The sequence below is a fragment of the Salarias fasciatus genome, chromosome 22 (genome assembly GCF_902148845.1).
Source record: "Salarias fasciatus chromosome 22, fSalaFa1.1, whole genome shotgun sequence".
Taxonomy (NCBI): domain Eukaryota; kingdom Metazoa; phylum Chordata; class Actinopteri; order Blenniiformes; family Blenniidae; genus Salarias; species Salarias fasciatus.
In genome coordinates, this window is record NC_043765.1 from 3,274,937 (window position 1) to 3,296,362 (window position 21,426).

Consider the following 21,426-nt stretch of genomic DNA (forward strand, 5'->3'; position numbering starts at 1 on the left):
TATTTAGCTGCTGCAGATGACATATTCTTATTCCTAGTATTATTATTATCTCTCTGAAGAACAGATTTATATTTTATAATTTTCATTGTGTTGCATTCTGTTGTCTGAAAAGTGTTTCATAAATAAATTCGGACTGATTGAATTCGCCGTTTCAACATTTTCAATATTACTTATGTGAATATTGAGATACATACTGTGATATTTGCAGGAGTAAGTAGACGGTGAATACAAGCTCAAATTCTGGCTTCATGATCATAGAAACAGTGAAGTGAAAATTTATTGAATCTTTGAGGGTTGCTGTTGGCTGCTGATCACACAGTGTAACTAAAAGCAATTTCACAGCCAAAGCTGTGAAAGTCTGGATGAAGTAATGAGGCAAAGGTAAAATAAAGGTGACACAGAATAAATGAAAGTAAACATATGGTGCGGTGTTCTATTTGCGATGTACTAATTGTTAAAAAAATGCCAAAAGGTGCGTATTTTCTTTTTTACAATAATTTTTGGCTCTTTTTAAAAATAACTTCACGCTATTTTAAACAATCACTAAATGTGACAATCACAAACTGCTGCTTTTTCTTTCTTTAGTTGTAAGGAACAAGTTCAGGTTCAGACATGCAGCTGAAAATGCCAGCCTCAACATTGACCGACTGACCTTAAAAATGTCAAAACCTCACGCTCGCACGTCGCCGTCTGACTTCCTGCTCACCGATGTGATTCCGCCTGAACGCTGTGACTAATTCATTCAGTCACTGGACTGACCCGCACGGCGCTGACAGCTCAGCCGGCAATAACACACCTGAATGGGAGAGGCGGGTAAAATAATGCACCCTGCTTTTCTGAACCGAGCTGCAGTCAGGTGAGTTGCACGACACTGCTAAGCTGCAATAAGCCAGAAAAGCTGCGGCAGCTTGTATTCGGCAGATGGGCGTGTTTCCTAAAACCTTTTTTTATTCTTAACTCAACAATGGTGCTGGAGCCACCGGGTGAAAATGGCCCATACATCACCCTGGGGTGAGGCGCAAATATATTTTATGTGGTGGGATATATGCCTTTGTGCAAGCAGCTTTCAAACCGCGACAAAAGGTCACACGCAAAAGTTAATTGCTTTTAATAATAAATCACCACAGATGCTGCAGACTTCTAACTTCTCTCACAGTGCTTCGCCCACCCCACCCTTTTGTCTCGACTTTTAAGTGGAAACGGCAGCAACAACGAGGAAAATCTTTTTTCTTCTTTTTCAAATGGACTCCCTATTTAAAGAAAACTTCTGAGATTTCCAGAGATTTTGCAAGTGTGTGTGACCTTTGCAGCGTTTGTAACGCTCAGCGAGAATTCATAAACTGATGCACTGTTGTAACACACAAGAAAAATCAAACCACAGTGACAAGAACTGCAGCTTCTGATGTTGTTTAAATTCCTCTCAGATGTTCCTACACTCTGAATCAAGCAGCTCAAGGTCATGTGTAGCATGCCGATCATGCTACAACCACTGCATTCTTTAACAGTGCCAATAAAAGAATAAGAAGATCGCTGTAAAACGTGACCTGAAACTAAATTTACAGAGACTTGAAATCTTTGATCTCCAAAGCAAATGCCAAACATCATGAAGTGAAACAGTCGAAAAGCGTGCAGCCATAAAAGAGACAAAAATAACCAGCGGGATGCAGAAGCAACTGCTGACACTGCTTGTAGGGAATCAGTGAAATCGAAAAGACCAATGAAAGGGAATGTAAAGTTTAAAGAGGAAAGCAAATAGAGCATCACCGCCGAGTGTCGTCGATGAAAAAATCACACTTTTTCCTTTCAGACACTGTTTACACGACTGCGTTTCAAGTGAGAACGCATCAGTTTTCCGCTTCCGCTCATTTCCGCTTGAAAACGTTGTCGTGTAAACGGGACTTGAGTCCTGGTGAAGCTCCGGTGATTCACACCTGGCATCTCCCCGCCCCTCCCCCGACTCACCGCTCATATTCCAGGTTGTCGTGGTCGCAGCGGGCGTCCTTGTGCTTCTCCCAGTCCTTCCCGTGGCGGCACGTGGTGAGCGACACGATGTCCTTCCCGTTGTGGATGTGGTGCAGGGCGTTCCGGGTGTCGGAGCCGATGCCCGTCAGGTAGCGCTTCCCCTTGAACATGAGCAGGTACTTCCTTCGCGGCGGGACGGTGTTCCTCACCAGCCAGCCCCGCTCGCCGCCCTTCTGAGGGTGGTCCTTGGAGAAGAGCGGGATGGACACGTCGAAGCCCGGCCTGAAGTGCTCGGTGTTCAGGCTGGCCTTGGCCAGGATGGCCTGGCCGATGTTGAAGCCCAGGTCCTCGGTGTAGTTGGGCCACGTGCCCGAGTACAGGTTGAAGATCAGGTGGTTGCGCCCATCGTTCCACAACGGGTAACCGCGGATGCGCTCGTCCACGTTGGGCACAAACTGTCCTGACAGCTGGTCCCGATCTAAGGTGTCTATCCCCAGCACGAAGAGGCACGCTTCCCGAGGGTCCGTCGTGTAGTACCGCGACTCGGCGATCGACGTCAGGATCTTCCTGTAGCTTTCCGACACCCTGTCGTTTTTCTCCGACGGATATATATAAACCCTGAAGCCTTCCCGTCCTCTGCGGCGGCACCGGGTGAAGTCGAAGCAGGTCTCCATGCGGCAGTGGCTGTCTTTGTAAATGGCCGACCACGCCTGGCGCCGCTGGCGTGGCGACTCGGCCGTGCCGGGGTCCGTCTGGAGCTCGTCCAGGTGGGCATAGCGGGGTAAGAAGGCCCGGTCGGTCCAGTTGGGCCAGGGACGCACCACCTCGCCCCGCTGGCGCGTCAGCAGCCGGAGCAGACGGAGCTGGACTCCCCCGCCCCAGTAGAAGAGGACCAGCCAGCAGCACGCACACAAGCCCAGCAGAACATACTTCTTACGCGCCTGCATGGGGGCCTGTCACCGAATCGTCTTCCCGCTTGGTCTGTCTGCTCCTCTTCTTTCCAGCCTCACGGGGCGTCGGGGACGTACTTGTGACTTCTAACAAGGAGCTTCTAATGGAGGACAATGTGTTAACAAGGACATGGCTGCCTCTGAGTGTGGCCCGGTCCACTCTGCCATTCAGATTGATGCGATCTGGGTTACTGGAGTCTCTTCCCGCATTTCCCCATCTGCTCTCCACTGTACTCTCAGATGTGTGTGTTGGCCGGCCTCTGCTTCGCCGTGCGCTGCTGCTGCTGTGTACATTTCTTCCGCCGTCCGGCCTGGCTGAGAGTGATGAAGGGTGATTTCTCCGCTCTCACGGGCCAAGCCTGCTGCCTCATAGTGCCTGGCGCGGCCGCCGTCTGCAGGGCCCCTCCTGGGGAGAAGTAAACAAACAAGAACACACATCAGTACACAGACGGAGCTGCAGCTCCGCAACCATCGCTGAGACTTCCACTCGGATTAGCTACCAAACTGCTGCCTCAATAGACGCTATAACTAACACTCTGCAGAGCCTTAAGGGATAATTGCTTTCGTGTGGATAGTATTTCATTTTAAGACATACGTAATCTGCAATTGCGATCACTTTTAATACACACAAACACAGATACAATCAAATGGCAGCCGAGTAGCACAGCTGGGTAATGTTTCACAGGCAGCGGAGGATAAGTTGTCAAATCCCTCTCCAGCTGGAGCTCATGAGGAGAAAATTGAGGAAAAGAAAGCTCAGCACACTCTCGAAAAACACATCTAACCATAATTAGCCCCACATCACAACTATCTCCCCATAAAGGTGGCCTCCATCATCCTCCGACAGCCACGTATCTGTGAAGCAGGCGGCTATTTGGAGGCTCACGTGTGCCGCGATGTGCACCGTCTTTTTGGCGATAGCGCGCTAAACTGGGGGAGCAGCAGGCTGGATGAGATGGTATCGTGCTTCTCGAGCTCCGGCTGAACGGAGTCAGACGCAGTGGAGGAGAAAATAAGAGAGCGTTTAGCATCTGAAACCGAGAATTGGAAACGCGGGAGGAAAACAGAGCGACTCCACAGCTCCGAGACGTCCGTTCACCTTGAGGAGGCCGGGTGAATGCTTTTCTTGTTACGTCTGCAAACTCGCAACGGTTTTTTAGCCTCGTGTTTTTCCAAACGGACCCCCTTCAACCGCCTGACTCGTACAGTATATATGTGCGTGTGTGTGTGTGTGTGTGTGTGCAGAACACACCCCACAGTGAAGGACAGTGTTCCCGCTGCCAGCTGCCTCACAAAGGCAGCTTTCAGGACTCACCTGGCCGCTCTCTCCTCTCTCACTCATTCACATTCCTCCATTCTGCCTGCTCTGCAGCCTGCCAGGAGTTATGCCTGCCTTTACCTCCAGCGCAAAACAAACGGCATACTAAATAAGGGGGTAAACAACACCACTCCTCACTCCTCCAAATTCAAACGCGGAGTGAAAATAAGGATTTACGAGCCAACGGCCTGAACTGTGTTTGCTCCCAAACATCATACATACTTAAAATTCTAATTTATTTGTATATGTTATTGAGGGAAATTATTCGGGTATGAAGAAAAGCACTTTTCTTTTTAACCGAGTGTTTTGCTTTCTAACTTCTCGCAAATTAGTTTTAGGGTTCAAATAACTGATTTTCTCAATCCAAAGGAGAAATAGAAAAGGGAAGAGTAGATGTGTGCGCTCCACTTGTGTGACATTTTCATCGTAGTGTGAGAAGTGCCGCCGGATATTAAGTGAAAATGCAATATGCAATAATGAATTGCTCTTTCTGCTTTGAGTGAAATTTCTCTTGCTGCTAATTTGAGCCAGCTGAGGCAGGGCAGTGTTTATTGTTTCTATTACGTACAGGTCTGCAGTTCCCACCGTCAGCTCAATCCATGAGAAAGAATCGCCAATCGACCCCTTTTTTCATTCATATCTAAATAACTGTCACTTTGAATCTTCAGATCATGAATACAGGGTGACTGGAAACATAATCTATCACAGTTCCATCAGTCTTCTGTGGTATATATATTTACATATAAATTTAGATATATATATGGATGCATATTTCACATGTTGAAAGGTGAAAATGACAAGTTGTTCCAAAAGTAAAAAGAAAATGAAAACCATTTAAAAACTATTCAAAAACAAAATCATACACTTCAACCAAACCTGCTGAAGTCATTCAAACTCGATCTTTTTTTGGGGAAAAAAAAAACAACATAAACTAACACGTAACAGCAGGACTGGAGCAACATTCATCCCGATAAGGGACACTCTGATGTCTGCGTCGCCTCGGCCTCCAGTTTCAGCTTATTCAGGTCAGATAATCTGCCTGCGGAGACGTTCTGGCAAACCTCCATGTTCCTACATTTCTGGTTACTACTGTAGCAGTTTGAGCTGTGAGCAGCGCAGGTTGGGGGGAAAGAGACACTTGGGATCCCATTACATGTTCCTCATCAATAATTCACTTGCTTCTTTAGTTAAGGCATTGATTTTCCTTTCTTGATTTTTCTTCCCCCCCCCCCCCCCCCCCCCCCCCGTGCTTTATGTCCCCTGCCACCAACGCATGCAATTAGACCTCAATCTTCTTCAGGATACACTCCCGTGGGAGACGCGTATGAGTTCTGCCTGGTGATTTGTGGTTGAAGGGATAATTGATAGCGATGGCGTGAAGGTGTAATAGAAAAGTGATGGAGGGTATCATTATAATGATGGTAATGATGATGGGCATGAGGAATTGATTCCGTTGCCTTATCTAATCTAACGCCGGCCCATTTCGCGTCAGGACGCCATTACTTTTCTGCAACTTCTTGCAGTTGCAAAAATAACAGTCCCACAAGGACATTTACATTGATTTAAGTGCGCCGAGGTCCCGCTATTACCGCTAGATACACAATAGGGGATCTACATTCACAGTGCAACACTATTAAGCGAAAACCTTCTCTTGACGCCCTTTATTAAATACAACTTTCCCAAATAACAGCAGCTCCGGAATCGACTGTGAATAGGTTTTAAAATTACACCAGGACGGAGAAGCATCCGAAGCAATGAGATATCACATTTTGAGGTTGACGGATGAGAATACGTGAGGCGAACAGAATCACAAAGGGTGACGTTGCGAAATGTTACGGCGTTTTCCAAATGACTCCAGTCCCTCATGGCGCTCCCTCTCAGTGTGTGGACGTCTCAGCTGATGGCTGTTATGTGTACTCCTGTGTCCACGGACAAACGGCACAATGACTGAGTTCGGCCATTAACAATAGGCAATCATGATGAATGTGAGCGGGAGGGACTCTGGGGCAGGCTCGGACCCGACGAGAGCCTTGAAGCCGCAGGTCGGCTCACAAACGACTCTCCTCGCCACATGTCCGTGTGGATTTAAGAGGTGAAAGTCCCTCTGACACAGATCAGTGATGGATCATTATGGCATGAAAGGAAAAAAAAACCCCACCAGCGGCTCGTTCGATAAATGGGCCTGAAGGTAGACGGCCGGGGTTCAAGGAGAGGCGACTCGGAGCTCTGCAAACTCCCATCTCGCCATTTTCTCCTCCTCGTCCATCAGTCGCCGCTTCTATTTTCTCAGCAGACCTCAGCTGACTGGAGGGTTTCATTTCCAAACAATAACAACTTGCACTGTTTTCCATTTTCAATTATTCCTCCCTCATCCTTGAAAAGAGGGGAGTAAAAAAAAAGAGGGGCAAAACAACACTTAATCACAGACGCGAGGAATCGTCTCGGCGAGGCGAGGCCGGCGACGCTTTGATCATCGTCTCGCCTCGAGTGCAAATAAACTTCCAGGAAGGTTCGTTCGCAGTGTCGCGCAGAACCAATGGAATCGTGTTGCAATGGCAATAAACGCATGTATCTCATACATACATGCAAACTTCGTTAAAATGAGGTGCTTTATATGGCGGCTCATAAAGTGAAGGCAAACCGGCATTTCCACACACATTTCCATGCTTGTGCTGCGGCTGCAAAATTCATACATTAGAAATACAGTTATTATCAGAAGGCAATTCTTAATAACGTTTATGGCCGATGAGTAATTTTCACGAGGAGGTTTATGAGAAATATTTCTGTTTTATGGTGTTTTTATCGTCGGCAGGAGTCCAGCGCTTTACAGAGCATCAAAGATTTCAGGTCTCGGAGTAAAACAGAACGACTGCTCTCAGTTTTATCACATCAACATCGGCCTTTGCGTTTCGCCCCCCCGCCTTTATGTTGCATTACATCCCGGCCCTGAAAGCCGAGCAATCCCACCGCGGCTCCCATCGTGAGGCGCAGTAATCCTGCCTTGGTGTTAGCCACCAAGGTTAGAGCAGACGACTGCTGCTGGAAAAATGCTCTCAATTGACAACAAAATGGTACTTTTCTGGCAGTTTTTACAAATACTGGAACAGAAACAGCAGCGGTGATGGAGGGAGCTTTTTCTACAGAACCCATATAAAGCGAGGAAAGCGGCGTTTAGTGGATGATTTCTTTGTTGTGAACAATGTTTCTGGGTCACATAATACATACTGTGAGAGAGGCTGTTTGGATTAACATCGCTTTCTGGTGATACTCTTATGAATTGTTAAATTTATTTCTTCAGACCTAAATCTTAGAGTCCCCCCCCCCCCTCAAAAAAAACAAAACAAAACAAAACAACTATAAACTATAAATAACTTATCAGAGCCCAGAAATAAGAGGACCTGGTGAAAACTCCAGAGAGAATAACATGCAAACTCTTGACAGGAAGTCTTTCAGTCTGGAATCAAGCCGTTTCATTTTCTCCGTGAACACTGTCCTGAAACTCCTGGTTGAATTTATTACAATCATTCAGGCTTGAACAGTCAAGAGGTGAATTTGACGAATATAAAGAGGCATGAAATGAGAGAGCACGAGGCTCTGGAGGGACACAGCTATCAATCCTGAATGCCTGACAGCGGGACCCTGTTGCGTCCTCCTTCTAATGGCCTTATGGGTAACCCTCCACTGTCTGTACCTGCTCAAGTCTTCAGAGAGAGAGAGAGAGAGAGAGAGAGAGAGAGAAACAATTAAGTTATTGTGGGAAAAGGAACTGAAATGTGCCTTCCCATGTTGCAGCAGCTCAGTCGACTGCGATCACGCAGGCTTTGATAGCGAATGAGAACTGACTGGCTCTGAAATGGACGTCGAACTTCTGCTGGAAATTCACTGTTTGTCGTTTTCTTTTTCCGCCCAGCGAGATGTTTTTATGAAGTGATTCCTGTCGTTGGGTGACAGATTGGCTTTTCCCTCGATTCGCTGTTGTGTGGCCACAGCGACGGAGCGGCGCGGCGCGGCGCGGCGCACAACCCGACAACTGCAAATGTTCAAAATGAAATCCGCTCCCATTATAGTCATTCTCCTGGAGGCAGAGTCATTGCCACTGTAAGAGAAGCAGCAGAAGTATTATTATGTCTGAAATGATTTGGGTAGACATAGTGCAGGGCGTAAATTGACACTGGATGGGCCAAACGCTGAGGAAAATGAGATTTCCATTCCTTTCCACAAATGATAGTTAGCTTGTGAAGACGGTCCACCTGGATGACGGCGTCTCCCCAACACTGACACGGATCCTGGGCGACTGCCAGCGTTCGGCCCTGCACTGACTCTTTGAGCCGTACGACCAAACTTATACTTAAGAACACATCTGGCGTGTGTGTTTGTGCTGGCCCGAAGCTGGCGATACCTCCAGCGAAATAAAACGATCTGGAGAAAAAACGGACCTTGTGGTGAGGTGAAAGGCCCAGCGGAGCTAAAATTAAACCCCGGGCTCTGTCATTACAGGCGGGAGGACCGGCCGATAGCTGCGCCCGCCGTCTTGTTTATGTTATTGCAGCAGTTCCAAACTCTTTTCGCTGAAAATAAACCCGCGTCTGCTTCTGACCCGTCAGCACCGACTCGCAGAGCAGCGGAGCCACCGACGTGTCACAGATCCACAATTAGATTGTTTCATTTTCTCAGTTTGAACCGCTTCATTGACCAGTGGCTGGCAACCTCTGCATTTCTTAGTGTTTCTTCCAAGCGGATTAATGTGGTAAAGACAGGCAGAGAATACATGAATTACTTAAGGTGGGTTCTGCTAGTAAAACGCTACCGCAAGGATCTCAAATATGTGGCCCAGGGGCCAAAATTGGTCTGCCTGAGAGTCAAATCCAGGATACATTGAAAAGAAAGGAAATATCGAGTGTATATTTTTCAATAAAAATAACTCAGCTGATAATTTGTGTAGCAGAGATGTCAGTTTTTATTTACTAAGAGTATCGATAAAGACTCAGAGTGAACCTATAGTGAAGTGTCGTCAGCATAGAGAACACACTGAGACGGAGCAAAAGCCTCAGCTTGAACACATGAATTCATGACATTTCACTGTATTTGACCCCAGAATGCATCATTCAAAACGGCATCTTGGAAAAGATCAGAATTTCATGCAAACATCATAGTTTACTTGTATCTCTTTGCACCCAATAACTAAAAGATGAGGAAAGATTTGTACTGAAGGGTTGCAGAGGCTTTCCCCTCTGGTTAGAACGGAGCTGAATAGATCCTCTGGACTAAAATACATTTGATAGCCCTGCATTATAGTGCTGGACTGCAGTGTCCAATTGTGGCTGCAGTGGGAGAGTCACTGAATCTTTTATAGAAATCCAGAGGGACACTCATCTCTGAGAGATTGTTTGGATTAAAAACAATCTTTGGATTTTATCTGAATCAGGAAGGAATTTATTAGTTGAATAAAGGCTGTGAATAAATGAACATTCATTGGATGAAGGGGTTAATTGGGCTTTCGCACGATAAGGTCAACTGAGATGTTGGCATCGAGGGACTTGAAGCTCTCGTTCAGTGTGCTTCAATCGTCTCGTCTGTTTCTTGTCAAATGTAAAATGAATGTTTGATAAATTGACTTTGTCTGAGTTCATAAAGGCAAAAAAAAAAAATCACACAAGTAAAGTAAAAGAGTCTTGAAAGATCCTGCAACTTTGAAATTGTGTCTTATAAATGCTTGAAGAGATGGTTTAATTTACTTTGTGTTCTATGATTCTTGAAAACCACAATGCGAGTGTGTGTTTTTAGTTTGCACGACTGGAAAGCGGGGACAGGAATTTGTGTATGTGCTCATTAACCGAGGGTGTTTTATTGCTGTGAATGGGAATGCCTGCATAATGGCAGGGTTGCTTTTTTATCGCTGACTGACAGTGCAGAACCCGAGGAGGAGTCACAGAGTGTGTGAGGTTTGCCAGCCTGTCTGTGGTTATATCAGCCAGCGTGTAGCAAACCAAAGCAACCCTCCGGTGGGGAGGGGAGAAAAGCAAGGCTGTCAGCCCCTGACAGACTTGCATTAAAGGCTTGGGATTTGATCCATGTTCTATTTTCTGCCCTCACCTACCAGCTGCCCTTTGAAATTGAGGTGCTCTTCACTCCCACACACCTTATGCATATATAGAAGCAGATGCACACATACGTGTGTGTTTTGGTCTGTGAAGAACCAGCAGCTTTTACATTGTGCAAAGAATAATCCCTCTTGCTGTCTCTACAAAGCTATTAAAGTATTTTTCCATTAGTTCAACCACCTTGGAACCATAATGGTCATAAACTTAATCAAGCGCCGGTTCTTTTATGAGGCTATTTTCATAATATGGCTAAGACACATTCTTCTCCAGCTTAATAAAACCACGCCGGCATGGTGCAGGCTACGGGACTCTGACATGGTTAATAAGATGTTTACCTCAAGCTGAACGCCCGGCATCACATCCAGCCTCACGTTCCAAAGCCGACGTAATTACAAGCCCGCTTGATTAATTATGTCTCAACAATATGCTGCACTCCAACGCCACGAGGGCTAATTACCAGATTGAACAGGATGGGCAGCAACAATTATTAGGGGGCTGGCTCTGAATTCTGTTTACAGTCCGAGGATCCGGGGCAGGGGAGGCGCAGATAGGGCCGGATGGCGGTGAAATCCGGCACGTGGCTCCGGGCACCAACGGGTGGAGGAAGCCCAGAGAGGACGCTGATACACGGCAGCTCGCCGCTCGGCGTCCGGGGCGCCCGGCCGAGCACCTGACAGCAGAGATGGGATACTTGGACTCGAGACTCGGACTCGACTCGGACTCGAGTCACGATTTTATGACTTTTTGACTCGACTTGATAAAATCAAAAAAAGACTTGGACTTGCTTGGACTCTAAGCTCAGTGACTCTAGACTTGGACTTGACTCGAACCCTTTGACTCGACGAGTCACGTCAAGTCATAATAGTCATTTTAAAAGTGCGATGTATGAATCATTTTTATTTTTTATCGCTTCATTTCATGGGATCGCAGTGGCGAGGTGCGCCTACAGCGGGAGAGCTTGTTTCGTGTCGCCTAGACCACGTGCAACGGGCGGAGTTCGTTCACTTCCGCATTGACGGGAGCGCTCGTTTTCTACACCCGCGCATTCCAGGCGCATTCCAAACAACACAACAGCTCGGCCACGATTGTTTTTAATAAACTGGTTTCAACACTGCCCGCCTGGAATGCACGCATAGGCGTCAGTTTAGGGGGAGACTTTTGCCAGGGGTGTTTTTTTCTCCACTGCACACAAATCCTTCACGTGTAGCCATTTTAACCCCGGTTATTTTCAGTACTATATAACATTCCGATGCTCCTGAACGCACCATCCGCAAGCATCAGAGACGCAAACAGACGTTCACGAGGATTAAAAAAACAAAACAAAAAGTGCGGCTGTTCTAAATGTGCGTCTGTTCCAGTGGAAGCTCCGCACAGAGCAGCTCTGTCTTCTGCAACACCTGTGGTGAGTTTGAAAACTTGGTTGCTAGTTTAACCCTGTGATTATCCCATGTTATAGACTTTATGCAAGAGGCGGTAGTCTGTTTTGAAATGTGGATATGCCCTGAAGAACTTACTGTCAACATGCTAACAGCAACATTTTGAGGCTGTTTGGCCTCATTCTAGTCTCAGCTAATGTTCATCATCAACATACTTTTCGTCCCCGGGGGACCTGCTGCTTTTGATTAAAAAGAAATGCGAGTTTTATTGAAAGATGTGAATAGGGATGAATTTCATATTTTCATTTTTGAACTGTAATGAAGAAGAATGCATCAAAGATGCTTTATTTCATTAAGGAAACACAATTTATTTTAAGATAGGTTTAAATGTGCACACTTCAGTGAAGACTGTTTTTTTAAATCTGCCCCTTGGTTCACAGCTCACTGGACATTTAACACTGAACATCGAAAACAGAGCTAAACATACTCAGACACTGTCTTTTGTCCCCAACAGAACTGCAGCTGTGAGGACTGGAAGTCCTACAGGTCACCACCAGTCATCTTTTTTATAAAGACACCAGCAGAAAGGAAAACACTCGGGCAACAATAGCTGAAGTTATTGGCGTGAGTGGTGAGTAAATTGTAACGATATAAAGTGCCTGATCAAACATTTTTACATGGAGATAGTCATGGAAACATAACCCCACACATGCGCTGAGCGCATGTCTGGTCAAAAGGCGGAGTGCTGTGGCGCAGCCGCACAGCATCAGGTGGGCGCGCCCGCTCCGTTTCGTTCTATTTTTCACGCGAGCCGCGAGCGCCGGGAGCGCCATATGTCAAGCTGGATCAAGCAGATCGGACCAGACAGGAAGTCGGAAACAGAAAAGGCAAGAGAATCCGGTCAATTTTCAAAATATAACAAATTAAATAACGATTAGTTACGGACGGTGTTGCTCGTCCGTCTATAATTTGTCACTTGGGTCTAATCACAAGACAGATGGACACACAAACAGACATACGCATGTACGCACCCAAACACACACACACACATACACACACACACACACACACACACACACACAGCGACAGACATTCACGTGATGCAGAAAAAAAGAGGACAGGAGGAGAAAAAGTCTCTCCACAGGTCACCAAAACACACACATCCATACTGGCAGAGCGAGACAGAGGGAACAGGGAACAAACGTGAAAACCGAGAGCTGACGGAGCGAGCCGAGTGCAGCCGATGTGTGACCAGCGCGGAGAGCGCAGGCAGCAGATACGCCTCCAGTGCGAACAGCCAAGCGCCGGCGCCTCCGCTACGCTTCCGCGTCCAGTGCGTTCCCGGCGTGAGACTGCTCTCCACTTCACAAGAGAACACTGAACCACCAGCAGGAGCCGGACCAGGGTCTGACCAGGGTCTCCACTGGGACCTCCAGCAAGAACCAGGGTCTCCTGATCAAATAAGTACACTTTGCACTTCCATTGTAACTAGTAATCTGTAACCTGGGAGATAACCGGACTATTATTTTATTGTTTCGTTCTTTCTTTCTTTGTGCAGACGTCACCTCTTCAGTCACCAGTTCTGTCAGCTTTGTTCATTTCTGTTGAACTCTGCTCCTGGACAAATAAAATAATGGAAAACACTCCTGAGACTGATGGTTCTCTGTGTCTAACACACCTTGGATGTTCAGTAATGTTTGTTGCTGTGTCGATGGTGCAGTTAGTATTTTAATATATTTCTTTAATGGTGGCAGAGCATCTTTACCAGGTCAGAGACATGTCAGTATGTGTAGATCTGGTTCATTAGCTTGATCAGTCTAAAGCTATCTGACGACGTCTGATGGTGATTCTTTGGATTAACAGACTGTCTTCTCTGATGTCGGTTGCTTTTCTTTTTGAAATGTTGAAATGTTGATTTGTGATTAGGTCTTTCCTCAGATTTTATAAATGAAAGAAGGAAACAGAATGACTGAATGACGTAATGACGTACACAGGTTGTACAGGAGGCAGTGAACAGCACAGCAGAATTAAAACTTCCATGAAACACCAGAGAGCAGGAGAGGAAGAGGTCATACCATAACCTGGAATATCCACTCATGGCAGAGTTTTGCTCCAATAATTAAAGCTAATAATAATAATAATAATGATGATAATAAATTTTTCCAGCCTCCCAGCAACAAAGGTAAGACAATAAGGCTTCATGTTCTTCTTCTGCTGATTCACCAGGTTTTTGTGACAAAGTTGAGAAAGAGTCATCAGACAGACTGATCATTGGTGTTTCTGTTGTGGGCTGCCTGACTGTGTTTTTGTAATTTTTCCATTTACTCCTGGAGTTGCTTTGTGTAAAATGTTCGATTTGAGTGGAAATGGATAGTTAGGCTTGAAGCCAAGATTCGTCCAGTCACAGATATAATGTTCTGGTAACAGCATGTGTTCTAATGTAACTCCAACTGTCCTCCCGATGTTTATTCTTTTATTCTGGAAATGCTTTGACCTTATTCCTATTTGTGATGAATAGAGTTAAGTGGTTTGTTTCTGTGCTGTCCCTGAGCTGTAAATCCTGTTAACAAGTAGCTGATGTATCTGACATGTAGCTGATTTCAACATGAAGTTCAGCATTGTTGGGTTTGTAACTCATATAAAAGTTTGAGGCCAGAGGATTTTATTAAAAACATGACAATCACCTACAATGTCAAATAATTCTCTAAGCATCTCAATCAATCAATCACTTTATTTTTGTATAGCCCAGTATCACAACAACAGTTGCCTCAGAGGGCTTCAAGGCAGCCACACCAAAAGTAAAATCAGTTATAGTCATCATCTCAAGCACTTCTCAAAAGCAGTGGTGACAGGTCATTGGGGGCAGGTGGAGCACAGCACCTTTATGTTGTGTTTGACAGATATGGTGAAAATACCCAATCTACAAGCTCGCTTCTCAAAAAGTATCGATATCTCAGTTCAAAATTTCCTTAACAGTGCCTCCCCAGTTTTTTTTTTTTTTTAATGACTTGTTTAGGACTCGAGGAAAAAAGTTTAGGACTTGGACTCGACTCGGGACTCGACTGTCTTGACTTGGGACTCGACTCAGGACTTGACTGTCAGGACTCGGGACTTGACTCGGGACTCGAGTGCAAAGACTTGAGACTCGACTTTGACTTGCAAAACAAGGACTTGGTCCCACCTCTGCCTGACAGCACACACAGCAGAAACGCCGCGCAGCCAAATCCATCTGCCTTATTAGGCGGCCCCTGCTCGCAGCGCATCCCACCTGCAGCTGGCCTTATCTCTGCAGCCGGGGCCTGGAGGCAGCCCCGTGGCACAACTCCCATCAGATCGGCCTGACCTTGACAAGGCGGGGGGAGATCTACGATATGACCCGTGGATAAGGAGGAGGGGGCCACAATCAGCCATGCGCCCTTGACATCTGACATAAAGAAGAGTTCTTCCAAAGATCCAAATCATTATAACCATACATAATGTATTACTGAATTAGACAAACTCAATTTGTCCATTTGTAATTATACGTTGCTTCCAAAGAGGAGTTAAAGGTCAGACTGCATGGTGACTGGACACATGGGGGTCAAGCCAAAGCTTTTAAGGCCACTGATAACTCAATTTGCTGAAAACAGCTCCCAGGATGGAAGTCTTTGAAAACGCTCAGATTAGAAGGCAGAAATGGAGGTACTGCTGCACATGCTCAGTAGATGGACAAAAAGAACAATGTTTTTCTCCAGAGAGTCATGACTCCCAGTCCATATCGTCCCGGTCCTGGTTCTGGTCCCAGTCCAGATTCTCCTGGACTTGGTAGTCTTATACCCCTTTCCCACTGCAACTAGCGGGTCGACCCGTGTCTGCGACCCGCTAACTATCGCCTTTTTAGACGCCTTTCCCACCGCCTGCTGACCCGCATCTCACCTCCTGCTGGCGAGCCGCGTCGCTGCGTTTTCCCGCACTGATAGTGTCCCACGTTGATGACATCATCAGCGCGACGGAGCAAAACAAAAGTAAACAATGCAGCGGAAAACAGTCCCTGTTACCTGTAGACGAATCTCCTCTTCCCCACGGATCAGGGGAAGCTCTCTGGTCTCGCCATCTTGCCATTGCTGGATGATGTTGACGAAGGAAATCTCACGATGTGTCCAGAAACAACAACTAGGGTGCTAACGTAGCCACGCTGCGTCGATGTCATCATGTAAGTTCCCGGATGTGTCCCTCCCACTAAAAGCCGGTAGAACGCTGACCCGGGAATTTACCGGGTCGATCGCAGGGTGAACGACCCGGGTCAAACCTTTTCCCACTGCCACGACTTAGCGGGTTTAAACGGGGTTTTTGGCCAGTGGGAAAGGGGTATTAGAGGTGACAGTCACCAAATGTTCTGCCCATATGATTGTCCAGTTCTCCCATCATTAATGTTTATGTTACTGTTGTCTCAGGAAAAAATGTGTATGTGTGGTTAGTGCTGTCATGTGATCAAAAAAGTAATCTAATTAATTACAGGATTTGTAATTAATTAATCTAATTAATCACATTTTAATCTCATATCTGCTTTAGGTCCCCAAGTGAAGAATTCGAATTCTAGGACATTACAGAATTGTAGTGAATGACTCATCAAATGAAAACACCCAGAAGAGAAGATTTGAAATCCACATTTTTGTTAATGGGGACTGAAGCTCAGTCAGGACTTCTTGTTCAAAAATAAATTCTAAGCCCAATCAGGCAACTTAAATAACACTTTCAGTGTGTTTCATTCAAGAAATTCAAAAGAAGAAGAAGTTTAAGTACATCCCAGCAAACCAATTCGGCCTGGTGCACTATTCAGAAATGCAGTACAAATATTGATAAAAAAAAATTCTGAAATAAAATAAGGCTGAGTCTCAAATATCCACTGAAGCAAACGAAATTCAAAATAAATACTAAAGCTAACTCAATACAGCTATTCAAAATGAATACTACAAGTATAACATGTCTCTAAATAAGACAACAGTTCCATTCACATTGAACTGCCACTCAAGTGTGCTATAATTCAGCTTAGATTAATTTCTTTAGTGCACTAATTTGCGGTGTAATTAATTAATCTAATTAATGCACTAAAGTGACAGCCCTATGTGTGGTTTCAATACCAAAAACAAAAAACAGCACCCACTAATGGCTCGACATGAAAACTACATTGTTTTTTACGTTTTGTGTCGTCGTCTTGTGGATGGACATTGTTTTCAGAATGATGCTGCACAATTATAAAACTTTTCAGAAATTAAAATGCAAAAATGATGCGTTATCACTTGAAATGTGCACACAGGTCACAAATTGATGCTTCGATTGTTGGTGTGTTTGCCAAATGAAAGTCTGAGTCCTTTGTTCCCGCTAAAGAGAGCAAAAACTGTTGTTTTTCTTCTGTGGCAACTGAGGTTTCGTAATTAGAGCGCTCGTTTCTCAATCAGAAGGTTGCCGGATTGATTCCCCATTGCCACATGCATAGTAGACCAAACGTCGATTCTGCTCCTATCCTGAGATATCTTTTCTCTGTGCATTATTCCGTCACATTCAAACATGGCCACCGTCTCTATCTCCACCAGCGCTCTGACAAGAGAAGATTTGCATCGCTCCTAATCACCACGCTGGGTATTACAGCACCATCACAAATGCAAAATCCCATAAAGATGAAGAGGTTGCCATTACAAAAAAAGTCATTCAATAAATCAGATGAAATCCGGCGAGGCTTGTTGTCAAGATCCGACCTCCCCTGAGAGCCTTTTCTTAAAGCATCCGTGATAATGACAGCACTTTGCCCGGATCAGGGAAGTCATTCTCTCTCTATTTATTTTCTATAAGAAAACAACAACCTATTATTAATCACTGCAGTGAACTCCAACAGCCTTGTTTATTTCTTCAGAATCCATTATTATTTGAAGCACTGAGAAGGATCCTTCCAAATTGAATAGCTTGCGTATCTGTAGGGCTTCTGAAGGACTCGCAACCTGCTGGCTGGGATCTGTTCCAGCAGACCCAGACCCTGAACTGAATAAAGACGGAGAAAAGATGAATATCTAGGACGTCTAAAACCAACAGGTTTGATTTGGAGAGTAATCAGAAGCTGCAATCAGGGCTTTGAAAAGAGTTTCCACTTTAGTTCTACTGTACTGTACAAAGGTGTGATATAATGCTACTTATCCATCCTGTGATACCTGCAGGAAAGTGGCTCCAAATTTATTCTGCAGCCACAAACATACAGCCAGTCTTTTGTTAGGAGCTGCGTTCAGCATGGAGAAGAACAAGAGGGTCCTGAAAGTGACGGTGCAGCTTCCACCGAGCCATAATTAGGCCTGTCTGGATCCACATGAAAATACAGGACTTGAGCCAGACTACAGCGACTGAAGATCAGCGCTGGGATCTGCAGCTACATCATTACCCTGTTAGAATTCAGAGACAAAAACGATGCGTTTTAACAAGTGAGGCACAAATTCTTCCCAAAATGGATGTTTTTCATACTGGGAATGATGATAAGAAGTAACTTTCAACACAGTATTGATGAAACAACTTTTCTCCTCAACACTGGCCTCAAACAGTTGCATAGAGCTGTATGTTTTCAAAACGGAATTCAATTTATGGACACTTCAGAGTGATTAAGAGTAAATCAGGGCTGTCAGTCACATTTAGCTCAGCCTCCACATGCATCTTAATTTCACCATGAGTGGGCCGGACCCGTGAAATACTGCCATGATAGTCTTTAATTATTCATTGTCATAGTGCAGAGCACAGAAGATGAAAATGTCTATATTTCCACAGAGCCAAAAAAATAACTACCAAAAATTATTAATATCACCGAATTTCAATGAAACATTCTGTTGCAAAATACAGTGAAATGTTAAAAAAACAAAACTCCTGCAGCTGTTGCATTATGGGTGTTTTTACAAACTCATATGTTGTATCTGCTACACTTAGGAAATTTGTTTTGTTTTTAAATGCAAGTTTTCTTTGAGATTTTTTTTTTTTATATATATATAATTTTATTTTGGCGGCCGCATTGGAGCCTTTTGCAGGCCAGTTTTGGCCCACAGATCTTATGTTTGACATCTCTGGTGTGAAGGCAGGATACACCCTGAGGAACTGTGGGAGAAAACAGAAGGGACTGGTGCATGCAGAGGGAGAACATGACAGTCTCTCTATAGAGTCACTCAGTCCAGGACTAATACTAAACTAACTCCCCTTCCACCATTAAGCCACATTCTAAAGCTACTCTTTTAAATTTCCTTGAAATGATACAAACTCTTAACCAACACGTGATTAAAAGAGACTCATACCAAGGACAGTCTCGCTGTGAGGCTGCAGTGCCAACCACTGCCCCCCCAGGCAGCTGAATCACGCTGTTAGGGCGCCTGTAGTGTTTCTGCTGTCCTCATCAGAAGACTGATTTCGGAGTTTTTCTCTGGAAACAGTTCCCAGTCAGATCACGTCCTGACAAAACTGATTTTTTTTTATTATTATTATTTTATTATAATGCAGCCAACTATTCTTCCAGTGGAAACAGTGAACAGCTGAACTCGAGGCGACATTATTTAATATTCTTGGATCGTAGCAGAGTGCAGCCCATCTGTGCAGAGCGAGAAACACACTGATCTCAACCTGTGCGGAAGACTTGGACCCTTCGTAAAGCACACTGCGGGTCGTGCGTGGCGCGTCCCGCCGGTCTGCAGCCTACCTGCCTCGGGAGCGCGTGCAGGTGTCGGTGGCCGGTTCATCCAGTTCGGTCGCGCACTGAACTGTTGAGCGTCCTTCTCCTCCGCGGTGACACCGAGTCGCACGAGGAACAACACCAACTTCTCCTGGCCCCACCACCACCTGCACTACCTCCTCCACCTCCAGCTCCTCCACCCTGCGTCCTCTCCACTCACGAGCCCGCGCGCTGTGATTAAGTTACAACACGCCGCTTACGCACACCAGAGAATAACGCCAGCCAGGGCAGAGAGTGTCCCGCCGCCCCCTCGTGTCTGTCCTCCAAATACCCCCCTTCACACACACACACACACTCTCTCGTTCACCTTTTTTATGTCTCCCGCGTGCAGGACGCGCCTCTTCCAGACGCGCGGCGCGGCGCGGCGGCTCCGCTCCACCTGGAGCTCCTGAGCCGGGCTGCGGCTGTCAAACAAAAGGCTGGTGGTCTCCCCCTGTTGCTCCCCGCGGCGAGTTCAGGTTACACCGACCTCAGAGCGGCGGAGGAGCGCTTCTAATTTTACATACGGCGATGGTGCTGCTGAGGGTGATTCCCGTTTCAAACAGGCGGCGAGAGTGAGGAAGGTGCGCCATGCGAACAAAGCATCCGGGCCAAATCACGGCTGCGTTCAGGTGGAAAAACACACATTTATTCCCACAGATTTACAAGTATGCGGACAATGAACGTACAGGCGAAGCCCCTTTCTGAAGATGGTCATATTGCGATGCTGATGCATGTCTCCAGACTGCAGGGCGAGATGGGGGCAGCGTGAGAAACACATTATTACGCAGGACTGCGCGGCTATTCCGGATTATCCTATTGCTCAGATAAATGCATTTACGGGATCAGGAATCGTCGGGTCCGATCCCACTTCTCCCTCCCTCCCGACACGGAGCTCGTCTTACCGGCTGGCCAGCCGCGCTCTTCCCCTCCTCCTCCTCCTCTTCCTCGCTGCTGATTTTCCTTTTCACGCCACGGCCGGGCATTTGCGGATCAATTCGGCGTGCAGGAGCAGCTTCCCCCGTCGGGATGTGAATGAATGATGAATGTGCGTGATAAATTGTCCATTTTCCATATCCACAACAGTTCACACACGACCCGCCCCCGGGCGGCGGTGATTGGTTCAAAGGCTCCTCGGTGTCTCCGCTGCGCCGTAAAGAAAAACACACATCTGGATGCGCAACTGGAGCGCTTTGGAAACACCGAATTACGCACAGGAACTGGGCCGCCGTGGTTTCCGAGGGCTCCTTTAAATGCTGCTTATTGTTTCCAGAGATAGAAATCTGGTAGCCTTCGCGGAAAGGATGAGGGACTGTAAATAATGGTCCACATTTAGATAAAGACTTGGGACAGAGGTCACCCGTCTGTTCTCCTGCTGCTGTTCCAGCAGGAGCATCGAGCCCAACAGCCTGTGACACAGCATCAGTGAAAAAAGGCTTAAAATTCACAAAGGGGTCTTTTTCATGTTGGACACAAAGAAAAATGTTTCTTTGATAATTCACACACAATGGGTGAGACCCTTCCGTGTGCCACATTGTGTTGGATCGTATATTTTAATTGTTACATAACCAGATTTTAATGCCTTTGTCTGTTTAACGAAGTAGAAGACAATCACATCAAGGAAAACAGAGAAAGAGCGTCTAATTCCTGCGGAGGAACTCTGATTTCTGGCACCTCAGCGCCACCTTGTGTCTGATTGTAGTTACTATCCCTGCGCTCCTCTGGCTTCTCATCTACTTCATGCAAGAGAAATGTCCTCAAACAGTTTGGATTCAGACAAACCGAGTGTGGAGAGAGGCAGGGTGGGGAAGAAGAGACTCGTCCCTCATCAGCTCCCTGAGGATCAGTGTCAGCTGTCACAGCGGGGATGAGGCCTGATGTCTGGTCACATTTCATCAAAATCTGGGGAAAATGTCCCAGATGGCTGCAGTATTGCAGTTTTTTACACAGATAATTATTTCATTTACATTCACAAATTTACTCGTACCAATCCTTCCTACATTAAATTGTT

The 21,426-nt window shown here is 46.0% G+C and overlaps 1 protein-coding gene across 1 annotated transcript in view; it reads right to left on the reverse strand.

The window, feature by feature from the left end:
* The window catches only part of ext1c (exostoses (multiple) 1c), a 92,569-nt gene extending 72,016 nt beyond the window's left edge, over positions 1-20,553 (reverse strand). Inside the window, exons 1-2 of the mRNA XM_030120388.1 lie at positions 20,321-20,553; positions 1,963-3,318 (exon numbers count right to left, since the gene is read on the reverse strand). Coding sequence (XP_029976248.1) covers positions 1,963-2,909 — 947 coding nt within the window. The 5' untranslated portion in view covers positions 2,910-3,318; positions 20,321-20,553. The remainder of the gene's footprint in view (positions 1-1,962; positions 3,319-20,320) is intronic.
* Between the last annotated feature and the right edge of the window lie 873 nt (positions 20,554-21,426).